At 45.8% G+C, this 22,900-nt stretch overlaps 1 protein-coding gene across 4 annotated transcripts in view; it reads right to left on the bottom strand.

Moving 5' to 3' along the window:
- The window catches only part of tln1 (talin 1), a 54,570-nt gene that overhangs the window by 20,197 nt on the left and 11,473 nt on the right, over window positions 1-22,900 (bottom strand). The window contains exons 2-37 of one of the 4 annotated variants that reach the window (XM_023412615.2): window positions 21,421-21,491; window positions 18,864-19,026; window positions 17,807-17,904; window positions 16,458-16,587; window positions 16,188-16,340; window positions 15,784-15,926; window positions 15,235-15,362; window positions 15,081-15,141; window positions 14,634-14,738; window positions 13,336-13,491; window positions 13,080-13,181; window positions 12,243-12,319; window positions 11,879-12,059; window positions 11,396-11,509; window positions 11,186-11,294; window positions 10,032-10,240; window positions 9,827-9,925; window positions 9,194-9,250; window positions 7,939-8,106; window positions 7,541-7,835; window positions 6,991-7,157; window positions 6,782-6,910; window positions 6,069-6,182; window positions 5,729-5,842; window positions 5,136-5,270; window positions 4,869-4,997; window positions 4,436-4,538; window positions 3,465-3,673; window positions 3,228-3,347; window positions 2,606-2,803; window positions 1,938-2,077; window positions 1,756-1,849; window positions 1,351-1,440; window positions 646-768; window positions 422-565; window positions 167-328 (exon numbers count right to left, since the gene is read on the bottom strand). In XM_023412615.2, coding sequence (XP_023268383.1) covers window positions 167-328; window positions 422-565; window positions 646-768; window positions 1,351-1,440; window positions 1,756-1,849; window positions 1,938-2,077; window positions 2,606-2,803; window positions 3,228-3,347; window positions 3,465-3,673; window positions 4,436-4,538; window positions 4,869-4,997; window positions 5,136-5,270; window positions 5,729-5,842; window positions 6,069-6,182; window positions 6,782-6,910; window positions 6,991-7,157; window positions 7,541-7,835; window positions 7,939-8,106; window positions 9,194-9,250; window positions 9,827-9,925; window positions 10,032-10,240; window positions 11,186-11,294; window positions 11,396-11,509; window positions 11,879-12,059; window positions 12,243-12,319; window positions 13,080-13,181; window positions 13,336-13,491; window positions 14,634-14,738; window positions 15,081-15,141; window positions 15,235-15,362; window positions 15,784-15,926; window positions 16,188-16,340; window positions 16,458-16,587; window positions 17,807-17,904; window positions 18,864-18,993 — 4,686 coding nt within the window. In that variant the 5' untranslated portion in view covers window positions 18,994-19,026; window positions 21,421-21,491. The remainder of the gene's footprint in view (window positions 1-166; window positions 329-421; window positions 566-645; window positions 769-1,350; window positions 1,441-1,755; window positions 1,850-1,937; window positions 2,078-2,605; window positions 2,804-3,227; window positions 3,348-3,464; window positions 3,674-4,435; window positions 4,539-4,868; window positions 4,998-5,135; window positions 5,271-5,728; window positions 5,843-6,068; window positions 6,183-6,781; window positions 6,911-6,990; window positions 7,158-7,540; window positions 7,836-7,938; window positions 8,107-9,193; window positions 9,251-9,826; window positions 9,926-10,031; window positions 10,241-11,185; window positions 11,295-11,395; window positions 11,510-11,878; window positions 12,060-12,242; window positions 12,320-13,079; window positions 13,182-13,335; window positions 13,492-14,633; window positions 14,739-15,080; window positions 15,142-15,234; window positions 15,363-15,783; window positions 15,927-16,187; window positions 16,341-16,457; window positions 16,588-17,806; window positions 17,905-18,863; window positions 19,027-21,420; window positions 21,492-22,900) is intronic. The other 3 variants (XM_023412616.2, XM_023412617.2, XM_023412618.2) reach the window with 3 other exon arrangements.

Here is a 22,900-nt window from a genome sequence, read left to right as displayed (position 1 = left end):
TCAATCTCGACACATCTACTGGTGTAACAACTGACAGCACCACCATGAAGAAGGTGTGCTCCATTAAACCCAGTTCGACAGTTTGTCTATTTTTCATCTCGTCTTCAAAGTCTGGCATTTCATTTCACTCAACTTCACTGATGATGAATTTCAGAGGACCACAAACCTTGATGGACTTGACCAGGTTGGCGGTGGTGTTGGCCACTTCTTTGGCGGACTGAACAAACTGCCTCTTGGCCACGGGGTTGGGGGTTTTGGAGGAGGCCAGGCGACAGGCGTTACACAGAGCAGAGGTGTGTTTGGCCACGATGGTGGCTGCAGAGAGCACCTGAGCACAGGAGGAGAGGAGCGGAGCACCACGGTCAGTCGAGGACGGTTTCAACCACATGAAGAAGAGTCATTAGCATGATGACGCACGTACCTGAGACTGTGTGCAGGCCGGGTCCACCAGGTTCTGGCAGGCCATCTGAATGGACTGATTAGCCCGTGCAAACTGAGCGGGGTCCACCAGGCCCTTCTGACCCGCTGAGCTGTTGGGGTCTGACACTCCCACCAGGTAGGCCGCCTGAGAGCAGATCACAGGTCAGTTTACAGCCCCCAACATGTGTTTGGCAGTACACAGCAACAATAAAGTCATGACTGTACCTGTGCAGCCGCTTCAGTCAGACCACACAGAGCTTTGGAGCCGCCGCTGACTGAGTCACCAAACTCTGGCAGATTGGAGTTCTTGGCATTGTGGGAAATTCCAGCCATGGACTCACCGAGGACCTGAAACAGGAAGTGAGAGGTTCACGCAGGAGTTTGGTGTAGTTTGGAGAACGTCTTCACGGTCTGTTGATGTTTGTAAAGACAATAAGTCATTGAGCACTGAACTGAGACAGGAACATCGCCATGACAGCAGGAGGGAACAAACCTCAGAGTCATCATTCTGCTCACTAAAGTCCTGAGCAGACACTTCCAGAGTTCATACAAAACTCTCCTTCTTATTTTTTTTTTCTTATTTTTTTCTTATTATTATTATTATGGTTTCATTATTCTTTTTTCTGAGATTCTGAAGCTGTGAACAGCTGATTGTATTTTTAATGTCAAACATGTCATATTTGTCAGAGTTTTGTTATCACTGACAAAACTTTAGTATCATAGCAAAAGACTCTTCTTAAAGCTGACAAACTGCTGTTCATGTTCACAGTGGCTGAAGGACAAAGATGGACAGAAGAGGTTAAATCTTCAACAGACGCCTGAAGGGAGAATTCCTCCTCCGCCTGCTCCTCCTCCTGTAGCAGCTCTGACTATCAGATAAAGTGTAAAGACATGAGGAGACATGATGACAGGTGGAGCAGTGTGTTCTACCTTAGAGTTCTCCATCACACTGTCGATGCAGTCGAAGTACGACAGCTCACTGACAGCCTCTGTTGGGTTCTCCAGCATCCCCCTCACCGACTGCACACACACACACACACACACACACATAAGAAATACACACATTACCTGCACATCTCAGCTGACTGTCACGTGACCTGTGCTCATCCTGATTGTTATTATCAGTCATTTCCATTCTTTCTTCAGCTCCAGTTGATTTATAGATAAAGGCAGAGGACAGACGGAGTCACTGCTCAGAGCATTTACACTCCAACAGTGCAGCTGTCACATATAAACCGGTCCAGTCAGACCTGATTAAACTGGTGACTGTAGGAAGAACCAGACTACAGAGGTGAAGATGAATCAGCAGGTTGATGGTGGTTCAGTGGTCGTTACCTCCAGCTCTCTCAGAGCGTTGTCACACTCCTTCTGACCTGGAGCCTGCTGAGTGCACATGGTGATGAGCTGGTTGATGCTGTCCGTCACCGCCCTGTGGACACACGGACACAGACGTAAAGGTCAGAATGGAAGTGAAAAAAGACAGAAGAAGAAGAGAGACACAGAGAAACCGTTCTCACCGAGCGGCGGCTGCCAGCTGGTTCTTCAGGTTGGGGGAGCTGGGGTCAGTGGACAGGGCTTTGGCTGCCAGCAGCAGCTTACTGGACGACATGGAGATGGTCTTAAGGTTGGAGACCACCTGTGTCTGGTCCTCTTTGGACTGGAGGGGGAGGAGGGAGAAGTTTACAGTCTCTGGACCAGAGAACAGCTGCTCAAAGACATTGAAATAAAACTGACACACACTCACACACACTGTAGCTCATATTAACTCAGTCCTACAAACCAAAAACACTCCACTACAGCACCAAATATGGATTAATCTGCCGAAAATAGTCCCTAACATCTGCTCTTTTTCCTCCTGTTTGAGGAAACGACTGAGTCTCTTTTAAAAATGAAAAATATAAAGTTTAAAGATTTTCTTCAGGAGGAACCAAAGAGCTGAGAGCCACCAACAGAGGATTGATGATTATAGTATTTAATATATATGGTCAAGAGAATTTTGAAAATTCATGGTGAAATAAAGGAACTTTTATTCTGAAAGTTTACAAAATTATTTTATAAATGTATATTCTCATTAAAACTGGTTTTCTAAAAGGCCTCCCTGTTGACTAGATGAGGTGTCAGTTAAACAAAACAGCAGCATTGTTGTTTAAGTGTGTGTGTGTGTGTGTTCTCTCATCGTTCTGACCTGGGATGTTCCTGCCATATCAACACCGGCATCCAGGAAGTTGCTGAAGTCCTGTCCAAACTTGCTGGTGGCCCTGGCCAGGTCCTGGGTGGTCCCTCTGGATGCCTGGACCACCTCATTGGCTGACTGGTTCAGACCGGCCGCCGTCTCGTTAAGGTTAGCCTGGACCTCCTGGAAGCTCCTCCCACTGGATGGGAACTACAGGAGGAAGAAGAGGATGATGATGATGATGGAGGACAGAGTCAGAGAGAGACAGGAGGAGAGACACGAACAAAACTGGAGGTGGTTGTTATGACAACACCATCACCTGTTCACCGGTGTCAATCATGAGAGGCTATTTCTGACTAAAGACAAACTACAGTGGAAATATAAAATTATAAACTGGACTATAAGATTTCAATAAATATTGATTTATATGGAATTAAATTAATTTATATTAAATAGTTTACTCTTTTAGCTTCACACATTACTGAGGTAAACTGATCTCAGTTTCCTTCGGCTCAGAGTCCCAGAGTCTTCAGCCTGACACCCACAGAAACAGGGACAAACATCAATCATCTCAGTCCCACATGAAGGGTGTGGTGATGTGATCTGTCTCACAGACAGGTACAGGTGTACTCACAGAGTCAGACAGGAGTGTCTTGCTGGCTTCACCCACGGTGCGGATGGCGTTGTCCACATCCCTCTGACCAGGGAGGCAGTTCACACATCTGTTCAGGGCCTGAGCCACCGCCTTAGCCACCTACACACACACACACACACACACACTTGAGTCAAACACTCGTGTCTTTGCAGGTTGATTTCCATCACGACTGAATCATTGTGTCATAACTGAACAGATACAGAGTCTGAGTCGGACCTGGGCCAGCCTCTGCTGACTCTCTGCGTCGCCAGGCTTAGCGATGGCCCTCTTGGTCTCTTCAATCAGGTTGCCTGACTTGTCCATGACGTCACCGGCACAGTCCAGCATGGCGTTACGAGCCGGCGAGTCGTCTGTGGTGGCGGCGACGCCTCTGGCGGCCGAGGCCAAGGACTTCAGAGCCTGGGCCACATCTCTGGCTGCCATACCTGGATCAACAGGAGAGAAGTGTGGTGTGACACTGTTCAGATATTACAACTGTTGCTATGATGACCCATGTGATATGTAATAAACAACCAAAAAAACAAACGCAGACAAAACATACATGTGAAATGATCAGACACAGTAAAACATGTTTCATCCTGTTTCTAACTCTGTGTCTACACATGATGCATTCAGGTGCAGCAGCAGAGTTGGTCACCTTTGTTTTTGAACACTGAGCTCAACACACATCCCTGTAGTGATCAGTGTTAAACAGACTTCAGGTCGTGTTCACAGGTGTGTAGCTCAGCTGTTAAAGAAACAGCACCTCTGTTCTGACAGATACGAGTCAATGATGCTGAAATGCGGCATGTCATTTCTTTCAGTGATGTAATTGGTGGTTTTCTTATTCAGACTAAAGCATCAGCCAATCACAGAACTGCCACTGCCTTGTCTGAATGAGGATGAAATGAGCTGTGGTAACGTCTCATTATAATGAGCTGAGGGTTGAAATTAGCAGTAGTTTTGAGCATATTAGTTCTTCATGTGATTGGACCTGTCGCAGACACTCAGCTTGTACATGTTTGGTTCTTTGTGTTATTGATTTAAGAGTTAAAATGTATTTTATCGTTTCTAATTCTAATTATATCACTTCCTGTGGTGAGTGGTTGAGGCTTCTTTCACACTTTAATATCTGAGGTTTGTGAATCTCTCTGTTGAACAGTGACTCTCTCAGGGTGTGAGGAGGTGAGTGTTCCTGTTGAACCCACCGGTGTAGTTCTCGTTGCCCTGCGTGGCCTCACTCAGCAGCTGAGCGATGGCTGAGCTCACAGCCTTGGTGCTGGTCCCCAGGTCCTGAGAGCATTTCTCCAGCTGAGGAGGAGACACACTGATCAACTCAAACTGTGAGGAATTCTGAGACGTTGTGTGTGTCTCTGTGTCTCAGTCCGTTAATTCAATGTCTTTATTGGCATGAACAAGAAGCTATGTTGTTGCCAAAGAAGCAGTTTAAAGAATATTAAAATACATTCATTAATAAATATGAGTTGCATACTGATACAGATTTAGATTTTCATATAATAAAATAAAATACAGTATCATTTAATACAATACAACACAATTTTATACATTTATTTACATACAATCATGTAACATCATATACATGTGTAGTGTGGACGTTGTGAGTCTGTCTCTGTGTCTCACCGTCTCTCCTGGCAGTGGTCTCAGTCGTCCCTCCTCCGCTGAGGCCTTGGCCTCCTGGATGTCCTTCTCCAGACCTCTGACCGTTGACAGAGCGTTGTCGATCTCCAGTGGACCACACGCCTCTTGAGCCTGCACACACACACACACACACACACACACACACACACACACACACACACAAGTCAGAAACACAAACACTTGATATAGTCTGTCGCTGTCTCTTACTGAAGGTGAGTCCTCATGATCCAGGCTGTTTAACAGACGTACCTTCTGTGAGGCGGTGCGGAGCTCAGCCAGAGCGCTGGCCAGGTTCTTAGCGCACTGACTGAGCTGCATCGCTGAGGCCTGGTCACTGATGGTGGGAACAGTGGCCTTAGAGGCTGTGACCATCTTAGCTCCAGGCTGGAGGAGGAGGAGACAAACTCTGAGTCGTGGATTTGATTTAAGGAGCAGACTGAGGCTGTAGCTGTTAGAGGACAGAGTCTAAATATCTTATGTTTCCTGAAAGTGGAACTAAAGTTAACAGGTCATTCAAATTCATCCTTGAACCATGAACATCTACATGTACAAGTCAAAGCCATTGATTCTGAACACTTTTTCAGTTCCTCTCACAAACACAGACACAGCTTCCAGGTTGTTTAACAACTGTATAAAGACGAGCGTGCAGAGACTTGAGACTTGAGTTTGGTGACATCACCACAATGACTAAATGACACAAGTCTAAAACAGTCTGAAGCTACATCCATCACGGTTGTACCATTACTGTTCTGTGACTGTACTGCTGTAACACTACAGAGGGTTCAGCTGTATTGATGAGGATGTGCAGATGTGTAGTCCTGGTCCCTGGTGGACTGACAGACCTGCAGGAAGTTCTGACTGGCACTGATGAGGGCCAGCTGAGCACTGGGGCTGTCAGGCTGAGACTGGCTCCCTCTGACCCCCTGGACCAGCTGAGGGATCTGCTCTGCTACCACCTGAGGACACACACACACACACACACACACACACACACACACACATTACATTAACCCACATTAATAAATGTAATAGTTGACTATTCATCTCATTAAGTCTCACTAGAATTAAACCATGTGTTATCATTAGGTAGAAGTGAAACAGACAGATGATAAACTGAAGCCTGTGTGTGTGTGTGTTGTAGGGGCTCAGGTGAGCAGACAGGTGCAGATGGTGGGTGTTTACCTTGCAGCTCTGCACCAGCTGCTGCTGTGCAGCCTGGTTCCTGTTGGAGGAGGCAGCGTGCTGAGCAGCAGCTATGGTCTGAGTGGCTGCCGCCGCCGCCTGTTTGGCTGCGTTCTGACAGGAAACAGGAAACACGTGTCAACACTGGGCATGTGTACAACCAGTAATACACATCATTCAAGTTATTAAAGTAGCACAACATTAGCAGCCAACAGCAGAACAGTCATAGAGAGACTTGTTTAGAGCTGCCGTCTCATGTCTCATGTGATCTTTAACCTACATTCACTCAGTAAGACAGCAAGCTGTCACCTGATCCACCTACAGGAACAGCTGGTGAACATGTGGAAACACAGGCTGCAGGTTGAGACAGATGAGTTTTATGTCAGACCACAAGAAGAGGATTTAATCTGAAATATATCCAAACCAGTCAGATCCATGTTGTTCATTTCCAAAGTGTTGAAAAGGATCTAAACCTGTCACTGTGACGCTAACACTGTAGCGCAGGTGTCGATTTTTTACTTTGTCACTTCAAAAAGGCTGAAAATAGTCACAGTTAAAGTCACTATTTCCTCTCCGTGACTCATTTTAAAAGCAGCTGGTAACTCTACCTGTGAGGACCTGTTAATCAATCAATCCCATAATTCTGTGCAGGAACACAAATTACACAAAGGACTGTTAACATCCCTCAGGTGTCTGAGGTTCTCTCCGGTTACCTCCAGCTTGTTGACCAGACGCTTCTTGATGGCGTTCTGGGCGGCAGCGTTGGTGGCCATGCGGAGACCTTCGGCGGCTTCTCTGAGCTTCTGCTGCTGCTCCTCGCTGTCGGGGTTCGCCGCGGCGCCCTGAGGACACAGAGATCATTACAGACCGAACCGAGGAGGTCTGTTCAGTGTGTTCACTGCAGACACAGAAAGAGACAGACCTTCGCCGCCTCCACCATCTTGGCGGTGGCATCAGCCAGCAGCTTGGCGGCTGACAGCAGCTTGCGTGAGTTCTCCAGGTCTGACTCTCCCTCTGCGTCCATCTTGATGGCGTTGACCAGATCAGACGTGGCCTGGGCGAGGATACGAGCCTGACGCACCATCTCACCTGAGGGGGTTAATGAGAGGGAGAGTTAACAGGATCGATGTTGGATATGATCAGTCAGGTGATCATGTGTATGAGGTTGTTAATGTTGTTATTGTCTTCTGAGAATGTGATTTACATTTACAGCAGCTCACCACACACTCTACATCACAGCGTCCTGTGACAGTTACCCCCTGCTGCTCAGGTGTCATGAGACATCCATGGTTCGTCCTCTGGACACCATGAACATCACACTTTACACAAATCAAATGTTTTTATACTGAGCTGAGGTCAGAGGTCAGAGTTCATCCTCTGAGGAGCATGACGTTAGTGAAACCAGCTGTTGTGGGAGGATGAACGGAGTCAGCTGTGAATAAACGTGATGTGTGCTTCCTGTCGTCACCCACCAGCGTCTCCCATGGAGCTGAAGATGTTCTCCGTCACGTCCAGGATGCGGTCGGTGGCTTCCCCGTGTCGTCCAATCGGATGGCCTCCACTGGCGTACTGTTTGATGTGTTGCAGCAGCTCATTGAGCGCCTGAGTGACGCCCGTGGCAGCGACGCCCACCTGTTTCAGGAGGCCCTCGTCATTGGTGGCCCCCTGCGATGCTTCCACGCAGCCTTCCACGGACTTGGCCACCAGCTTGCCGGCCTCGATCAGCTGCTCCTGACACACCGGGGAGCTGATGGTTGGAGCCACCACCTTCATGAGGGAGAAGATGGAGAGAATGAACAGAAGAATGATAAAAAAACTAAACAAACTGCTCCGCTCGGCTGTCAGAACCTGTCCCAGGTAGACCACTCACCCTGGTGCAGGCCACCAGCTGAGACGTGGACAGAGCGCACTGAGTGGCAGCAGCGATCACTCGGTTCTGCTGGGCCGAGTCCTCCGTCTTCTGGGCCACGTTCTTGGCTTTGAGCACCAGAGCTGCGGCAGCGTTAGCAACAGCTTTAGCCAGCTGCATCAGCATGTCCTGTTAATGACACACACACAGTTAGCATCATGTAGCACTGGTCACTGATCAGTCAGGGGAGAGAGATTATTTATGAAATTATTCAGAAATCATAATTAAAATCTGAGAATAATGATCTGACAGAGGGAAGAGAAATGATTTAATCAGACATGAGGAGGTTTTATCTCCTCACAGCTGATTAAGTCAAAGGTTCTACATCTTCTATTAGTTCAGGTTCACCACTGTGAGTCAATGAGTCAGTTAGACTTAAATCAGACGACACCCACACAAATTTCATCCCAGATAAACATGAGCAGGAGGATATATTAATACTGATCTAAACTAAATCACAGAGTGTTGTCTGAGAGGACAGGTTCAGGTTTTTAGGTCCAGGAGCTGATGGTGGCTGTGATCACTGCTCCTGTCCATACTGGCTCTAAATGACCCCCGAACCACACTGTCAGAAACGGGACAGGGTCTACAGGTCTGTGAAGACCTGAAGTAGCTGATCTGAGCCGTCAGCAGTCTGAGGCGGACCAATCAAGATCCACCACTGGAGACAGTCACAGTCATTGTAACTGTGTCTGCTGCAGCATCGTCTCAGGTGCAGGTGACCATCAGACTGCAGGTTGACTCAGTTCAGAACCTCAGCTCTGACAGACTCCAGGTCAGGGTCTGGACCCTCGTTTCACAGCCACAGAGAGGAGGATGTTTTGTTCTCAGGCTCTCAAGAATCTCAACTCATCCTCTAACCCGAGAATCATAAAACTACAGTCAGAGCTCTGTCATTGATTACTGATTATTGATCCATCAGAATGAAGGCCCACACAGCTGTTCCAGCTGTGGAGACATACTGCCTTTGATACTGGGTCTCACACTCTCACACACACGCACACGCACACGATTAGAGAGTGAAGAAGAATCTATGAGAAGCTTCCACCTGCTGGTTCCCACTTCAACTGAATTATTGACAGATTATTGACAGATTATTGAAAGATTTTTGAAAGATTGACTATATAATATGATTTAGTGGACTGGATCATTCACTGCTGCCTTGTTGATCTGATTGGTCCTTCAGAGTGAAGCATTTGTCTTGGACGTTTGTTACCATCATCTGACAATAAGAGGAGACTGTCCGTCTGTTGCCTCTGACACATCCTGGAAACTGTCACATACAGGTGTTAATACATTGTAAATAATTTTTTTATATTGTATTGACTTATATTGTACTGCAACAGTATTAACACATATTTTATAATTGTATTGTATTGTATGTATTTTTTGATATTCTGTAAACTGCTTTGGCAACAACATGTTTCTGTTCATGCCAATAAAGTTTAAGTTTTAAAATTTAAATTGAACTGAACGGAATTGTTAAACAGACACCGGTCCTCATGTAACACTCTCAGTCTCCTGTTTCAGTCCCTCAGCATCAGGGGCAGGAAGTAGTTTCAGTTTACCTGACCTCAACAATCATACACCTGACTCTGATCTGATCTTTATTAATGAGACATCAACTGTGAACAGTTAAATAAAGTTAACTTTGAAGCAAAGATCAGTGACTCATCACCAGGAGAAACTTCTACACAGGTCCAACCTGCGGCTGATGGGTGCTGCTCAATGAGGCTCAGTAACATCTGATATCATCACTGTCTCTATCTATCACCTCTCTACATTATCACTACACAGTAACATGAAGCTCCACCAATAAAATAAACAGTCAGAGTTCAGATGGACACACCTGGAACTGTGGATCAGTGTCAGTCTCTCCGATGTGGGACAGCAGCTCTCCACTGGCCTGGCCCACGTTTCCTGCAGCTTGCAGCAGATTCTGACGAGGCTACAACCACAACATCGACACATTAACACATCGACACATTAACAATGTGAACACCTGGCCTGTCTCCTGTATGACTGTAGTACTGTGGTGTAGTCAGGTTGTGTACCTCTGTGTTTGCAGGCTGAGCCGTCTTCAGCATGTCGGACACGGCACAGGCCAGGTTCTTAGCGGCCCCCAGCAGCTGCTGCCCGTTCCCTCCTTCATCCTCCATCAGCGCCGCAAGCAGCTTCACACCCTTCGACATCTCCGTCAGGTTGGAGGAGATGGTGGTGACGGCACAGCCCACCGCCGTGTAGTCCGTCTCTGCTGGGTCACCTGACCAACAGGTAGACAGGTAACTGTGTTAGACTACTCACAAGCATTATTACGATGATGATTATGATTAAAGATAAAACAGGGAGCATAAATTAAAATTTAAATGTTAAAATACATGTAATATCACAGGATGAATAATATTATTCTAATATTATATTATTATCATCAGTATGTTTTATTCCTATTGTTCAGAGCTGTGTGCACAAACTCCATCTCCATCACTCATCATCTGTAACCAACGTGAACTGATGCAGGGCGTCACATCCTCCACGTTTCTGTCTCCAAAACCTTTTCTAATGGATCAGAACCCAGTTATATCAGCAGCAGCTACAGAACCAGAACCCGAACTAGTCCCTGATCAGCAGAAGGTCAACTCTGCGGAGACACCCTGGGGTGAACTGGTGACACATCACTGGAGAAATAACCTGGTATGACCTTATTAAAGATGCTTGATGTTGGTTTCACTATGGAAACGTCTTTAATACACTGAATCTTGTTTTATCTGGTCCCTGACAGACAGAGATTCACCAGCTGACAAACTTCCTGTCTGCAGGTGTGATCCTCATCAGGTAACAAAGGCTGACGAGGACAGAGACATGATGCCGACATGTTCAGACCAACTATCCACCTTTGGGGCTGAAACATGACGCCAACGCTGAAACCTGCAGTTCCTCTAACGACCACTAGAGTCTGGCTCCAACAGTGAGTCAGTCCCCATAGACTCCCATGTTAAAATGTCCAACTTTACAGCAGAAAGAATAATGTTTACAGCCTGGTGAAAGTATGATCGCCACAAACTTGCTCCACACACGCTCCATCTCTTTGTCTTCACCTTTACTGAAGGTGAACTTGATCAACAGTGAACCGACCTCTTAACTGTTCTCCTGCTTAATGTCTGAGCAGAGAACATGAATACGAACACTTGAGGGTCTGAGCCGATCCTACCTGCTGTGAGGTTGACCATGGAGGCGGTGCCTGCTGTGATGGCGTCCACCTGGGAGTGGATCTCGTGTTTGGACTCGTCCATCTTGTTCTTGCGCCAGGCTTGAGAGGCCTGAAACACAGAGACGACCCTCAGGTCACACAGACGTAGAGAGGACAGATCAGTACTCACAGGTATCCATGTGGACTCTGAATAAAAGGGGGCAGGCTCACAGCATCTGTTCCCAGTGGGGGCAGAGTATCAAAGTCATCCAGGGAGGCCTGGGCAGCCTGGACCGCCTGCATGCTGGAGTTGATGGTTCCAGTCAGCGCCTGTTGTGCTGAAGTCTGTGGACACACAAAGACACAGTCACTAACACAACTCACTGTGTTACAGGTTATACTGTTTATAAATGATCAACATCAGGAGTTCAGACTTGTCTCTGTTTTATATAGTAACTGTATAATATAAATATAAATAAATAATATAAACAGTGACTGTAATTAACTTTGTTACTGTCAATAAACCAACATGTGTCAGTCCTCTCTGTGTCTCTGTCTGAGGCTCATCAAAAACAAGACCTGTCCTCTCAGAGACACCACAGGTTTTTATGATGTATTAGTAAACAGGACCTGGTTCTTATAGGACAGACCAGAGACAGACTCACAGCTCAGCCTCACTCTGTCAGTTCAAGTCTCTGGTGGTCTTTGTCTTACCAGTGGGGGCATGTGTCCTCGGTGCATCTGTCCACTGGTGATGTGCTGCTTGGCCTGTGGCATGGAGCCCATCTGGAAGCTCTCTGGGCCCCCGGCTCCTGAGCGCATGATGGCTGGCAGGGCCACCGAACCCGTCTCCACCTTCCCCACTTTGTTGAACTGCTGCTGCAGCACTGTGGACCTGGAGCGATGAAGAGGAGGAAGAAGAGAAGTTACCTGAACAGAAGGTAAGCGAGCTTCTGACGGACAGGAGCGTCAGTGTGTTAGCATCTCCCTGGACAGCAGGAGGACACTGATGGATCTGAATAAAACTAGTACTCAGTAACACACACACACACACACACACACACACACACACACTTACTTCTTGGGGGACACAGAGTCTTCCAGCATGGTTGACTCTTCATCTCCCTCCAGGCCAAAGTGGTCTTTGCTCTTTTTCTGTGAACAGGTAGTGATGACATCAGTGGTGACATCACAGGAGCAGGTGAAACACCTCTATAATAAACTGTGGTTTGTGTCCTCTAACAAACACAGGTATATTTCTTAGGACAGTTGTCAATGGACAAAGTAAACAGAGCTGCTACTGAGAGATTTTGACAACAGTCTTTACTCTGAAACATGAGCCTGTGTAACTCAGAGCCCCCATTGTCACGAGCTGATCAATGCAGCTTCTGTATGGACCTATACAGACACACTGTCACCTGTCCGTCTGTACGGCTGCTCCCTGTTACACAGCTGTTTCTGCTGTTAAAGTTCCTCTCCAGATGTGTTTTAAACTCTAAAAATATAAACATATTTAACATGGTTTTCACACATAAAAACTGGGTCTGAAGCTCATCTCCTCTTACTTCCTGATTGAGAAATCTGAATCAGGTCGTGTCAGACCCAGACTCAGATGAGGAGTCTGTTTAGACCAGAACCAGAGACTAGCAGACGGATCAGAACAGTTAGCGTAGTTAGCATCTTTTATTTGTTTATGTTGTTTGTTAGCTTGTAACCGGCAGTGGCTGACACAGTGTTAGTGGTTATGCTAAAGCTAACTCTCTCTCTGTCTGTCTGTCTGTCTGCCCTCTGACAAGGTTTCAGGTTTATTTAGCCCCCCCCCCCACTAGTTGACAGGTTGGTTCCTTAGGTTTGTAACTAATATGAATAAAACATGTCACCACAGTGTATGATGTAGGTTTCATATGAGTGTTACCTTCTTTAGGATGATGTCGATGTAACCGGCGATCAGCTGAGCGATCTGCTCCCCCTCAGTGGTCTGCACAGAGTAGTACCCGTCCTGGTAGTCTCCAAAGTCCTGACGGCAGAACACAGATCATGTGATGGAGCTACAGTCCACTCCATAACCAAGAGGAGCAAGTTCCCCTCAGACCAGCAGGGTGACACAGACCCAGTTAACACTCACACACCAAACCCCCTCCCCCTCAGGACCAGTGACACCAAGAACCTACCAGGGTGAAGCTCTTGGGTGAGGCCGCCCAGCGCTTGATGTTGGTCAGGTTCCACTCCTGGATCACCTCCTTGGTCTTCTCGTCCACCCTCATTACGCTCTCTTTGGTGATGCCCAGCAGACGAGGCACCAGCTTGTTCTTTCCCTTCATTTTCTCCTGCAGGAGGTTAAAGAAACAGTTCAGCTGTGATCATCCTGAACCCTGTTTACACGTCACTACAGGCGCATATTATATCCACACTCATACAGCAGCTTCATATGAACAGAAGATTATCACTCAGAGGATTAGACTCAACCAGATTATATCTAAAGAAAAAGAAAAATACATCAGCTATTGGACTGATATTACACGCTCACAACATAAACTAGAAACATATTTGGCCTTAAACAGACAGTAAACTGCGACAGATGACCCGACCACAGTAACTGATAAGAACCTGAGCAAGACACTGACAATATACAGTCCGTCCGTAGAGAAGGGCAGACACAGGCAGACCTGGCTGCCCAGAGAGGACAGGCTGTGCCGTTACTGTGACTTCCTGACACACCGTCAAAAATACACAAACATCAGGGAGGAATTCTTCGAAAACAGACAGGGAGAAATGAGCCATCATTCTGGGGGGAAGAGAAAGAATGTGCAGTGTTGGCTGCTAAATGTATCACTTCCTGTCACAAGAGAAGACAGCCATTTATAGAAATATAGAAACCAGATGTATTTATTTGTTAACTGCTGTATGTTTATGTGTGCGTATATTTGCATATATATATATATATATATATATATATATCTACACACACATATATACATATATAGGTATATGTGTATATGTACATAATTATTTATTTTTTTCTTTTTCTTTATTTCACTATCAATTTAGTCTATTAACAATCATATTGTATTTTATCATATTAATATTGTTAATTACATTTTTTTTGTTAATAATTTAATTCCATTGAATGATTGTTATTGTGCTTTGGCAACACATTGAAGATGTCATGGCAATAAAGCCTGTTGAATTGAACTGAATATGAACAGGTGTTTCATCACCATCATGGTTCTGTTTAAAGAAATAAACCACATGACTGTTCAACAGTTCTGATGGTCTGTCTGGGCCATGGGTGATAACAGTGATCTACGTAGGACCGTCTGCGGTCTGGTAAACTGAGCTGCTGACAACACTCATCAGAAGCTCTGTGTGTGATGTTTACATGTGTTCTTATCTACAAAGCTTCACCTGTTAAACCTCTACAGCTCTGTGATCCACCAGCAGAGCTGCTGAGAGTTAACCCTCTCCTCACCTTGACCAGGAAGAAGGAGACTCCGTAGGTCTTCAGAGACCGGGCCAGCTTCACGTAGCTGACTTTGGCCTCGATCTCGGTCATGTTCTGACAGTTTTTATGAGCCTGCAGAGACACGAGAAGCAGTCAGAGATCAGATCCACTCACAGGAGCAGGAAGTAACAACACAAGTCTTCTCTCTTTGATGTGTCCCATGATTCAGGTACATCTGTCGGGACACTTTACAAAGTAAATCCTGTTTCCACTAAGTTCCTCTAGACCAGCACCACACCTCAGAGTTCCCTCTCTGCTGATGTTTGATTTCGATATTAAGAGTGCCGTCATGTAACTGAACTAAAGGAACATTATATGACTGTTGTTCATGTAGCCAGGACTACTGAGGATCAGATCAGTGATCAGGGTGGTGGACTGACAGCGTCCTGTACCTCCACAGAGTCCAGTTCTCACCTGGAAGATCTTCTTCTCCCCTTTGTGCTTGATGTACTCTTTGGGCAGGAACTCCTTCAGACTGAGGAGAAACAGTTCAGCTCAGATCAAACATGTTCAAACACACACGTCACATGATCACGTTAAACAGAGAGAGTGTGAAGGCGGTTCTCACTCCAAGAATCCAGGCTTGTGTTTGGACTCGTTGTGGTCTCCGAACTGGATCTGACACTGGTACCCTGCAAACTCACAGGCCTTGTCGAAGGAGACGGGATGAGACCCGTTCAGGATGTCATCACGGGCCTGCGCGCGCACACAAACACACACACACACACACACACACACACACACACACAACTCTCAGTTAACTCTTGTCTACAGCTACAAAGACTGTGTTAGCACATTATCAAGCTTTAAATAGCTCGCTAGCTTCCAATATGTAAATGCGAGCCTCCACCTTGTAGCCCACCATCGTATTTTGAAGAGCCGCAATGCATCATGGGGCAGTTCAGTATGTCCAGTATGCTCACAGCTTATTCTCATGTATTAACTTTAGCTTTTATCTGGTGAAAAACCACAGAAGAAGAACTCTTGCTTATCTGAGTCCTCCTGCAACTAGAAGTTTCTAAAGTGGGAGATCTGAGAGCAGAAACAGGAGGAGTCCAGCTCATTACCTCTGAACTACAAGGTCTGACTTCTCAGGTGTATGACGGTGTGTACGTACCTGCACGTAGAGCAGGTTGAGCTGGACGGGGTCTCTGGAGTCCACGTTCTGGTCTGAGTAGAAGAACTTCCTCCTCAGCAGCAACATCTCTGTCTCCTCCACACCCTGTTCCCTCAGCGTCCTGCCGTGGTCCAACCAGTTCACTGAGGACAGACCAGACAACGGACTTAGGACCGACAGGGACTCGGTGGTCCTGGACTCTGATGATCCATCAGAGCTGCAGACTCTTTGCTCTGTGTATGTCAGGAACCTGACAGTGTACCCTGGACTGATGCTGTCAGTACAGCTGCTAATGTAGCTACACTTGCCTGGTGTTTGTGAAATGACCTCTGACCTCCCTGACAGCTCCTTCCTGTGTGTGTGTGTGTGTGTGTGTGTGTGTGTGTGTGTGTGTGTTGTCATACATTCATCGTCTGTGTGCAGCTTCTGCTTCAACTTCTCCATCTTCTTGTCGTCTCTCAGCAGAGTCTTGTCTCGTTTCAGGGTCCCCATGGTCTCCTCCTTCTTCTCCTCTCCGATGTCTCTCACCAGAGAGTACTCGTCGTAGTTCGTGATGCCTGAGACACAAACACACGGAGGTCACATGACACACTAACAACCGATGGACAGAGTGACATCAGGGCAGACATCAGCCAATGAGAAGATAGTATATAAGAGTGTGTGACAGAGCTGACCTATCCGAGCACAGATGGTCATCAGCATGTCACTGACTATCTTGGAGTCGTCCACCATGACGGTCTTCACTGTGCCGTCCAGCATCCGGATCTTCAGAGGTCTCTGCTTCTTCTTGTAATCCAGAGTGTCCTGACAGACAGGTGGACAGGTGCGTTACAGAGCAGACAGGTGTGTTACAGAGGAGACAGGTGTGTTACTGATCAGCTGACCCAGGTGTGTTACAGAGGAGACAGGTGTGTTACAGAGCAGACAGGTGTGTTACTGATCATGTGACCCAGGTGTGTTACAGAGGAGACAGGTGTGTTACAGAGCAGACAGGTGTGTTTCAGAACAGACCAAGTGTGTTACAGAGGAGACAGGTGTGTTACAGACTAGACAGGTGTGTTACAGAGGAGACAGGTGTCTTACAGAGGAGACAGGTGTGTTACAGACTAGACAGGTCTGTTACAGACGAGACAGGTGTGTTACAGAGGAGACAGGTGGGTTACAGAGGAGACAGGTGTGTTACAGAGGAGACAGGTGTGTTACAGAGCAGACAGGTGTGTCACAGAGGAGACAGGTGTATTACTGATCAGCTGACCCAGGTGTGTTACAGAGGAGACAGGTGTGTTACAGAGGAGACAAGTGTGTTACAGACTAGACAGGTGTGTTACAGAGGAGACAGGTGTGTTACAGAGCAGACAGGTGTGTTACTGATCATGTGACCCAGGTGTGTTACAGAGGAGACAGGTGTGTTACAGAGGAGAATATTCACCAAAAAAGCTTAATATCAGTTCAAGTGTTCCCTTAATTTTGAACATTGTCGTCAAGCAGCCCTTTACTTTTGGAACTACATTTTCCTTCATATTCCTATGCACAAGCACCTTGTGGCGTTTACTATATTACTCTTCGGATCAGCTGTTTCAAACAGAGCTAAGCGCAGTTGTGTTTGTGTAGGAGTACGATGGGGCAACGGTTCTCAAACTGTAGTTCCAAAGTAAAGGTCTGCTTGACGGCAGATAAAGTGAAAATATTCAGAATAAGGCGAACACTTCGACTGGTATTAGCTTTTTGAAAGTGGCTAAAACATGTCTTCTTCTGCTGAGCCCACCCACAGCAGCTCATCACTAGGCTTCTGTATGGGTGCTCCTGCTGCTTCTCTAAACTGAGAGCTGATCTGACACTTCATTTAGTTTAAGAGAGCTTCCTGTCTGTATCTGAGTCAGCACAGTGTTCTCGGCAGGAGGAGGGCTTAGTCTCTGCAGAACCAGACACAGGTCCAGACCACACTGGGCGGTCATCCCTCCATTTCCTCAGTGTGTTTTGTGAAGTGTTCAGTGGTGTATGAGTGAGTGCCAGAGTGACTCACCCCATTCCTCAACATGTAGTAATCCAAAGCCTTTCCCGCCTCCAGCCAGATGCCTTTCTTTGGGTCTTCGTCAGACAGAAACAGCCCGTAGTCATTGGCTGCAAAGGGACACAGACACTGAGTGAGTCACTGTGGTTCTGGACGTACATGTATATATGGACGCCCAGTCACTGTGGCGCTGCTGTCTCCAGGATGTTCATGTTAACTGGGTCAGCTGATCAGTGGGTGATCAGTAGGTTACAGGTCTCAAACTTGTCTCCTGAAGGTCACACAGGAGCAGAAACAGAGGGTTAGAGCTCTTTGTGCTTCTACATGTTAAATGACTGACAAGCTGAAACAAGCTCAGAGCAGCTGTTGAAACAGCTCACTGAGGAGCAGAGTGTTCTCACTTTACAGCTGCAGAGTCTGTGATCAACCAGACCCAGAGCGCACGGCCACACTTCATCTGCTGTGTCCCTCTCTGTGGCGTCGACTCTTTAATTAACTGATTCTAGTTTTGTTTTCTTTACACAGTTATTCACGTGTGGACAGAATCCGTCTTCATGTTAATGCTCCTGTGTGACTGCTACATCTGCTCATCGTTTCCTCTGACATCAGAGCCTCTAGTAAAAGATCCTTCGTCATTATGATCATCAACACCTGCGGGAGCCTGGAGCTGTGTTTTACAAGCTGCAGTGAAGTACTCAGCTCCATGTTGGACAATCTGACTGAAGAACTAATCTGTGAACCAGAGACCATGAGAATAATTGTTTTCTTCGGACACTCATAGATTCTCTGATGGTCTGGACAGGGGGTCGGGTTCTGATAGAAAACAACATGTTGTCTGAACTCATCAGAGGTCAAAGGTCTCCACAGCAGTGTTGTTGTGAACAGAAATTGTTGGACAGAATTTTTCCCCACAGTTTAGAAGAAGATCAGACATGTTTACTGATGGTTACCCCCACCTCAGAGCAGCTCTGAAGAAATATACTGGCAGCCTAAAACTCAAGAAGAACAACGTACGTGTGTGTGTGTGCGCGTGTGTGTGTGCAGGGTTCAGGGTGAGAGGAGGACTCACGTTGGCCGAGCTGCGCCTCAGGGACCCTCTCCCTGATGATGCGGCAGGCGTCGTACACCATGGTGGAGGGCTCAAACTGCATGGTCTTCACCACATTCCCCACGCCGATCTTTAGTGACAGGGCCACCATGATTGCTGCTCTGCACCTCCACCCAGCTCACACCTGCATGAAACAGTAACAGTCAGTGTTAGCTCAACATCGTCTGACACAATGTGTTAACAACCCTCTGAAGCAGCTGGTAGCTGACATTACTACCTCTGGACCCCGCAAGGCTAGCTGTTTCCACCTTCTTCTTATATGTTGTTGTCAGGTTAAAACAGTTTCTTTATTTTTCCCGCACTGTTTGTTGTAGAAAGTCCATTCAAACATCAAATGTACCTCTCAATCGGCACATTCCAGTCTTTACTTCACAGCGTTATGTCTTATAATTCCCGAAATATTCAACGTTTTGTGGGAAAATTTCCCATGGAAAAAATGCGTTGCCTGATCCTTGTCAATGTCTGGGCTGCATTTCAATATGATACTGACTTGAAAAATATATTAATATATTTCTAACCATTTTGCAGCTGCATGTGGAGACAGAGACATTTTAGTGACTTACTTTTCATCAGAAATAAATCAGAAATTAATTTAAAATGAAAAGAAATCCAACATTCCAGTAACCTGCAAACACTATGTAAAAAGACTGAGCTGCTGCAGCAGCAGCAGCAGCGACGCAGCTGATGTGAACACACATGTGATTGGAGCAATTCAGCATCATTAGCTGCCACGGCCACGCAACGCAGGCAGTTTGTTCCCGGCGTAATGTAAAATAACAGCAGAAAATCAGGAGGAATCAGGAGGATTTTTTAAATTGCTGCCCATACCACAGACAAATATTTTATATCATTGCTTTCAGCACAGTCTCCTCTCTCAGAAAATATATAGCTTTATGTTATAACAATTATGATATTTTACTAGTAAGCCTGAGTTCGAGAGGGTTTTAAAGGTATTTCAACTGACTCTCTGTCTCACTCAGTAAAAACTAAGCATTTAAAATCACCATGCAGGGATGATCTAAATCAGCTGATTAGAGACTTCTCTGAATTCTGTGGTGTTTATCAACCACTTTAGTCATCCTAGATACATTTCCAACACTAAGGAAGGACGGAAGGGTGGAAAGACAGTTAGTTGCAGCTCTTTCATCTATTTTAAATGTTAGATGAAGAGGAAGTACGTGCCAGAAGTGTCTTCACTGAGGGGATTTCTGAACGCTTCTCGCGAACTCACATTTCTCAGTGCAGAGTGAAGTGGAGATCAGAATGAGGAACAGCAGTTATATTTACATGCACACACGAAACCAGAGTGTGAGAACCCGGTGCAAACAGGAAGCCGAGCTACAGCACAGGCTTTTATAATCTGAAACATGATTACTGTAAAAACATATTTATATCCACATGGTCAGTGCATGGATTCTCCACCTGACCTCTGGTCTGTTGTTGTGTTTCCGTCAGCAGTTAAGAGAACACTGGTTAATACATCATGTCAGTCAGAGCAGTGAAACTCTGTACACTAATGTCATCTGACATCCCTGCACACAAGACAATCTCAGCTCAGAATCTACCCCATAATGACATCAACTCAGGAGCTGAATTTAACTACAGCTCAGTGATATTTCCATGAGATACATGCTTCCACTTCCTCTGGACAGCTGAGGAGGATATCACCACCTCTGATGTCAAATATTACAGAGAAATACAACACACACAGCACTCATCCAGTTTCTATAGAACTAATTTATCACTTTGGAAAAGTCAACTACTGTGAAACCTGTTGAGTCCAGTGTGATGGACTGAGGACACTCAGCTTTAAGTGCATTCTTTACACCGAGGTGAACCACACCACACAGAACACACCTGCACAGGTCCTGCTCATGTTACACATGTTAGTGACAGCAGAAGATCACTGAGTGAGTCCTTCTCGTTAGTCAGCTGCATCAACACTTTACTCTGTACTTTACTACACTTTACTTCACTTTTCTGTACTTGACTTCAGTTTACTGCACTTTACTGTGGTTTACCATAGTTTCTTGTACTTTACTGTACTTGACTAGTCTTAAGAAGATGGAAGAGGAGTCATTCTGGCTGCAGTAACTGTGACTCTCTGGTGTGTTAAGACAGAGGGTGACAGATTGAATGTCACAACACAGACACCCCGAGTCTCACATCCTGCTGACACTGTGTCATTATCAGTTCCTCCTTCTTTTTCTGGCCCCCTTCCTGATGACAGGCGGATGGGACTGGAGTGTGCAGCAGGGGAAGGGGGGGGTCACATCTCAGGATACAGCCATCACAGTGAATGCTGGGTATTGTAGTAACAGATAAAAGAGACATCTATGAAATACGTGTCCTCCAGCCCTCTGTGAGGAGGTTTACTGACTGTCTTATATCCATTATTACACTGAACAAGGTGAAAAGTCCTGATGTCTGCTGCTCAGGTTCAGGTCACTGGTAGCACTAGTCTCACAAACATCCACCTCAGTGTGTTAACATGACAGAGGGTGAGAACAGTAAATACCTGATGTAAACCAGTGTTTGAGTGACAGCCCTCCTCCCTGTCAGATGATCAACTCTGGTTTCTTCTCCCTGCTGAAGAAAAGACAGCCGGTTACAGTCACTTTAGTCACCCCGCACACACTTCACTGACACGACACACACTCTACACACACCTCAATACTACAGTCATGTCTATACAGTGTATATGAAGCTACAGCTAGCAGCTAGCTTAGCACAAAGCCTGTGCAAAGGTAACTGACTGATTAACTACTGGGTTGTTTGATCCATACAAAAGTGTAAAAACCACAAGTTGGTGTTCTCTTCAGACTCAGTAAATACACAACTGAGTACGATGTCTTATATATATATATATATATATATATATATATATATATATATATATATATATACGTATACGGGCTAAACAAAATAAAAACAGGAGCTGTAGTTTGTTTTATAAAGGTAAAATGTTTCACAACAGACCATAAATGAAGCTTTGTGGTGCTACAGAGACGCCCCGGTCTATGAATCATATTCTACAGATGTAAAGGAACAGACCCAACTATAATCACATCATCATAATAGTTTTCAGTGAAAGTGACCGCTCCCACTTAAATCATGACTTACATCACAATATCTGTCAAAATAATTGCAATATGAAGGAAGGATATGGCTGAAGGATATGCAAAAAATATTGTGTTGACATTATCAGTTACTGTGCAGAGAATAAACTGTGTGTACATATATATATATATACACTTTATTTTCTTTTATAAAAATAAAGTGAAGGTCTGATACTGTGACTAATGTGACTGTCGGAGAAGCCTTCATCATCTGTGATCTATTATTATCTATAAGCTAAACTAATTAAGTTGAGAGAGGCGTTGACACAAAGAAACAGAAGAACTCTCCTCAGCTCGTCACTGTTGTTCACACCGACTCGTTAACATTCAGTCAGTTGTACAAATAGTTGACAGGCTGCCTCTTGTCTGCTCAACATGTCTGGACTGACTTCAGCTGACTCCTCTGCTGCTGTTGTTGTTCTCATCATTCTGTCATAGATGAAATAACATCTTCATTCACTCGGTTATTTTAGTCTGGGGGGAGGGGGGGGGTCTTCCTCTACTCTGGAATGACAGCGTTCTTGTGAGATCTCTGATGTCACTTCCTGTTTAAAAAGCTCTTAGTTTCCATAAAAGGAAATTTCAGTCATTAGTATCCTCCCAGCTGTGATTCAGCAGCAGCCAATGGGAGGACAGGGGAGATAAGGATCTACTCATCTGAAGCTCATTCAGCTCTGAGTGATGCAGGTGACACTAACTATTCCTGTATGATCAGAGGGTGTCTCTATTTTATTATCAGAGACATGTAGGAGCATAAACATACACAGAGAGCGACCAGCTTCAGCCCTCCAGTCTGATCAGGATCAGCTCAGATCCTGATCAGAGTCTGGAGACACTTCCCACTCCACCCTGACTGAAAGGGAAGTGCAGAGTCACAAC

This window comes from Seriola lalandi, unplaced genomic scaffold, assembly GCF_002814215.2.
Source record: "Seriola lalandi dorsalis isolate HSWRI2012SDOR001 ecotype SW California unplaced genomic scaffold, Sedor1 jcf7180002054484, whole genome shotgun sequence".
In the NCBI taxonomy this organism is placed as follows: Eukaryota; Metazoa; Chordata; class Actinopteri; order Carangiformes; family Carangidae; genus Seriola; species Seriola lalandi.
This window is presented reverse-complemented; position numbering and strand designations above follow the sequence as displayed.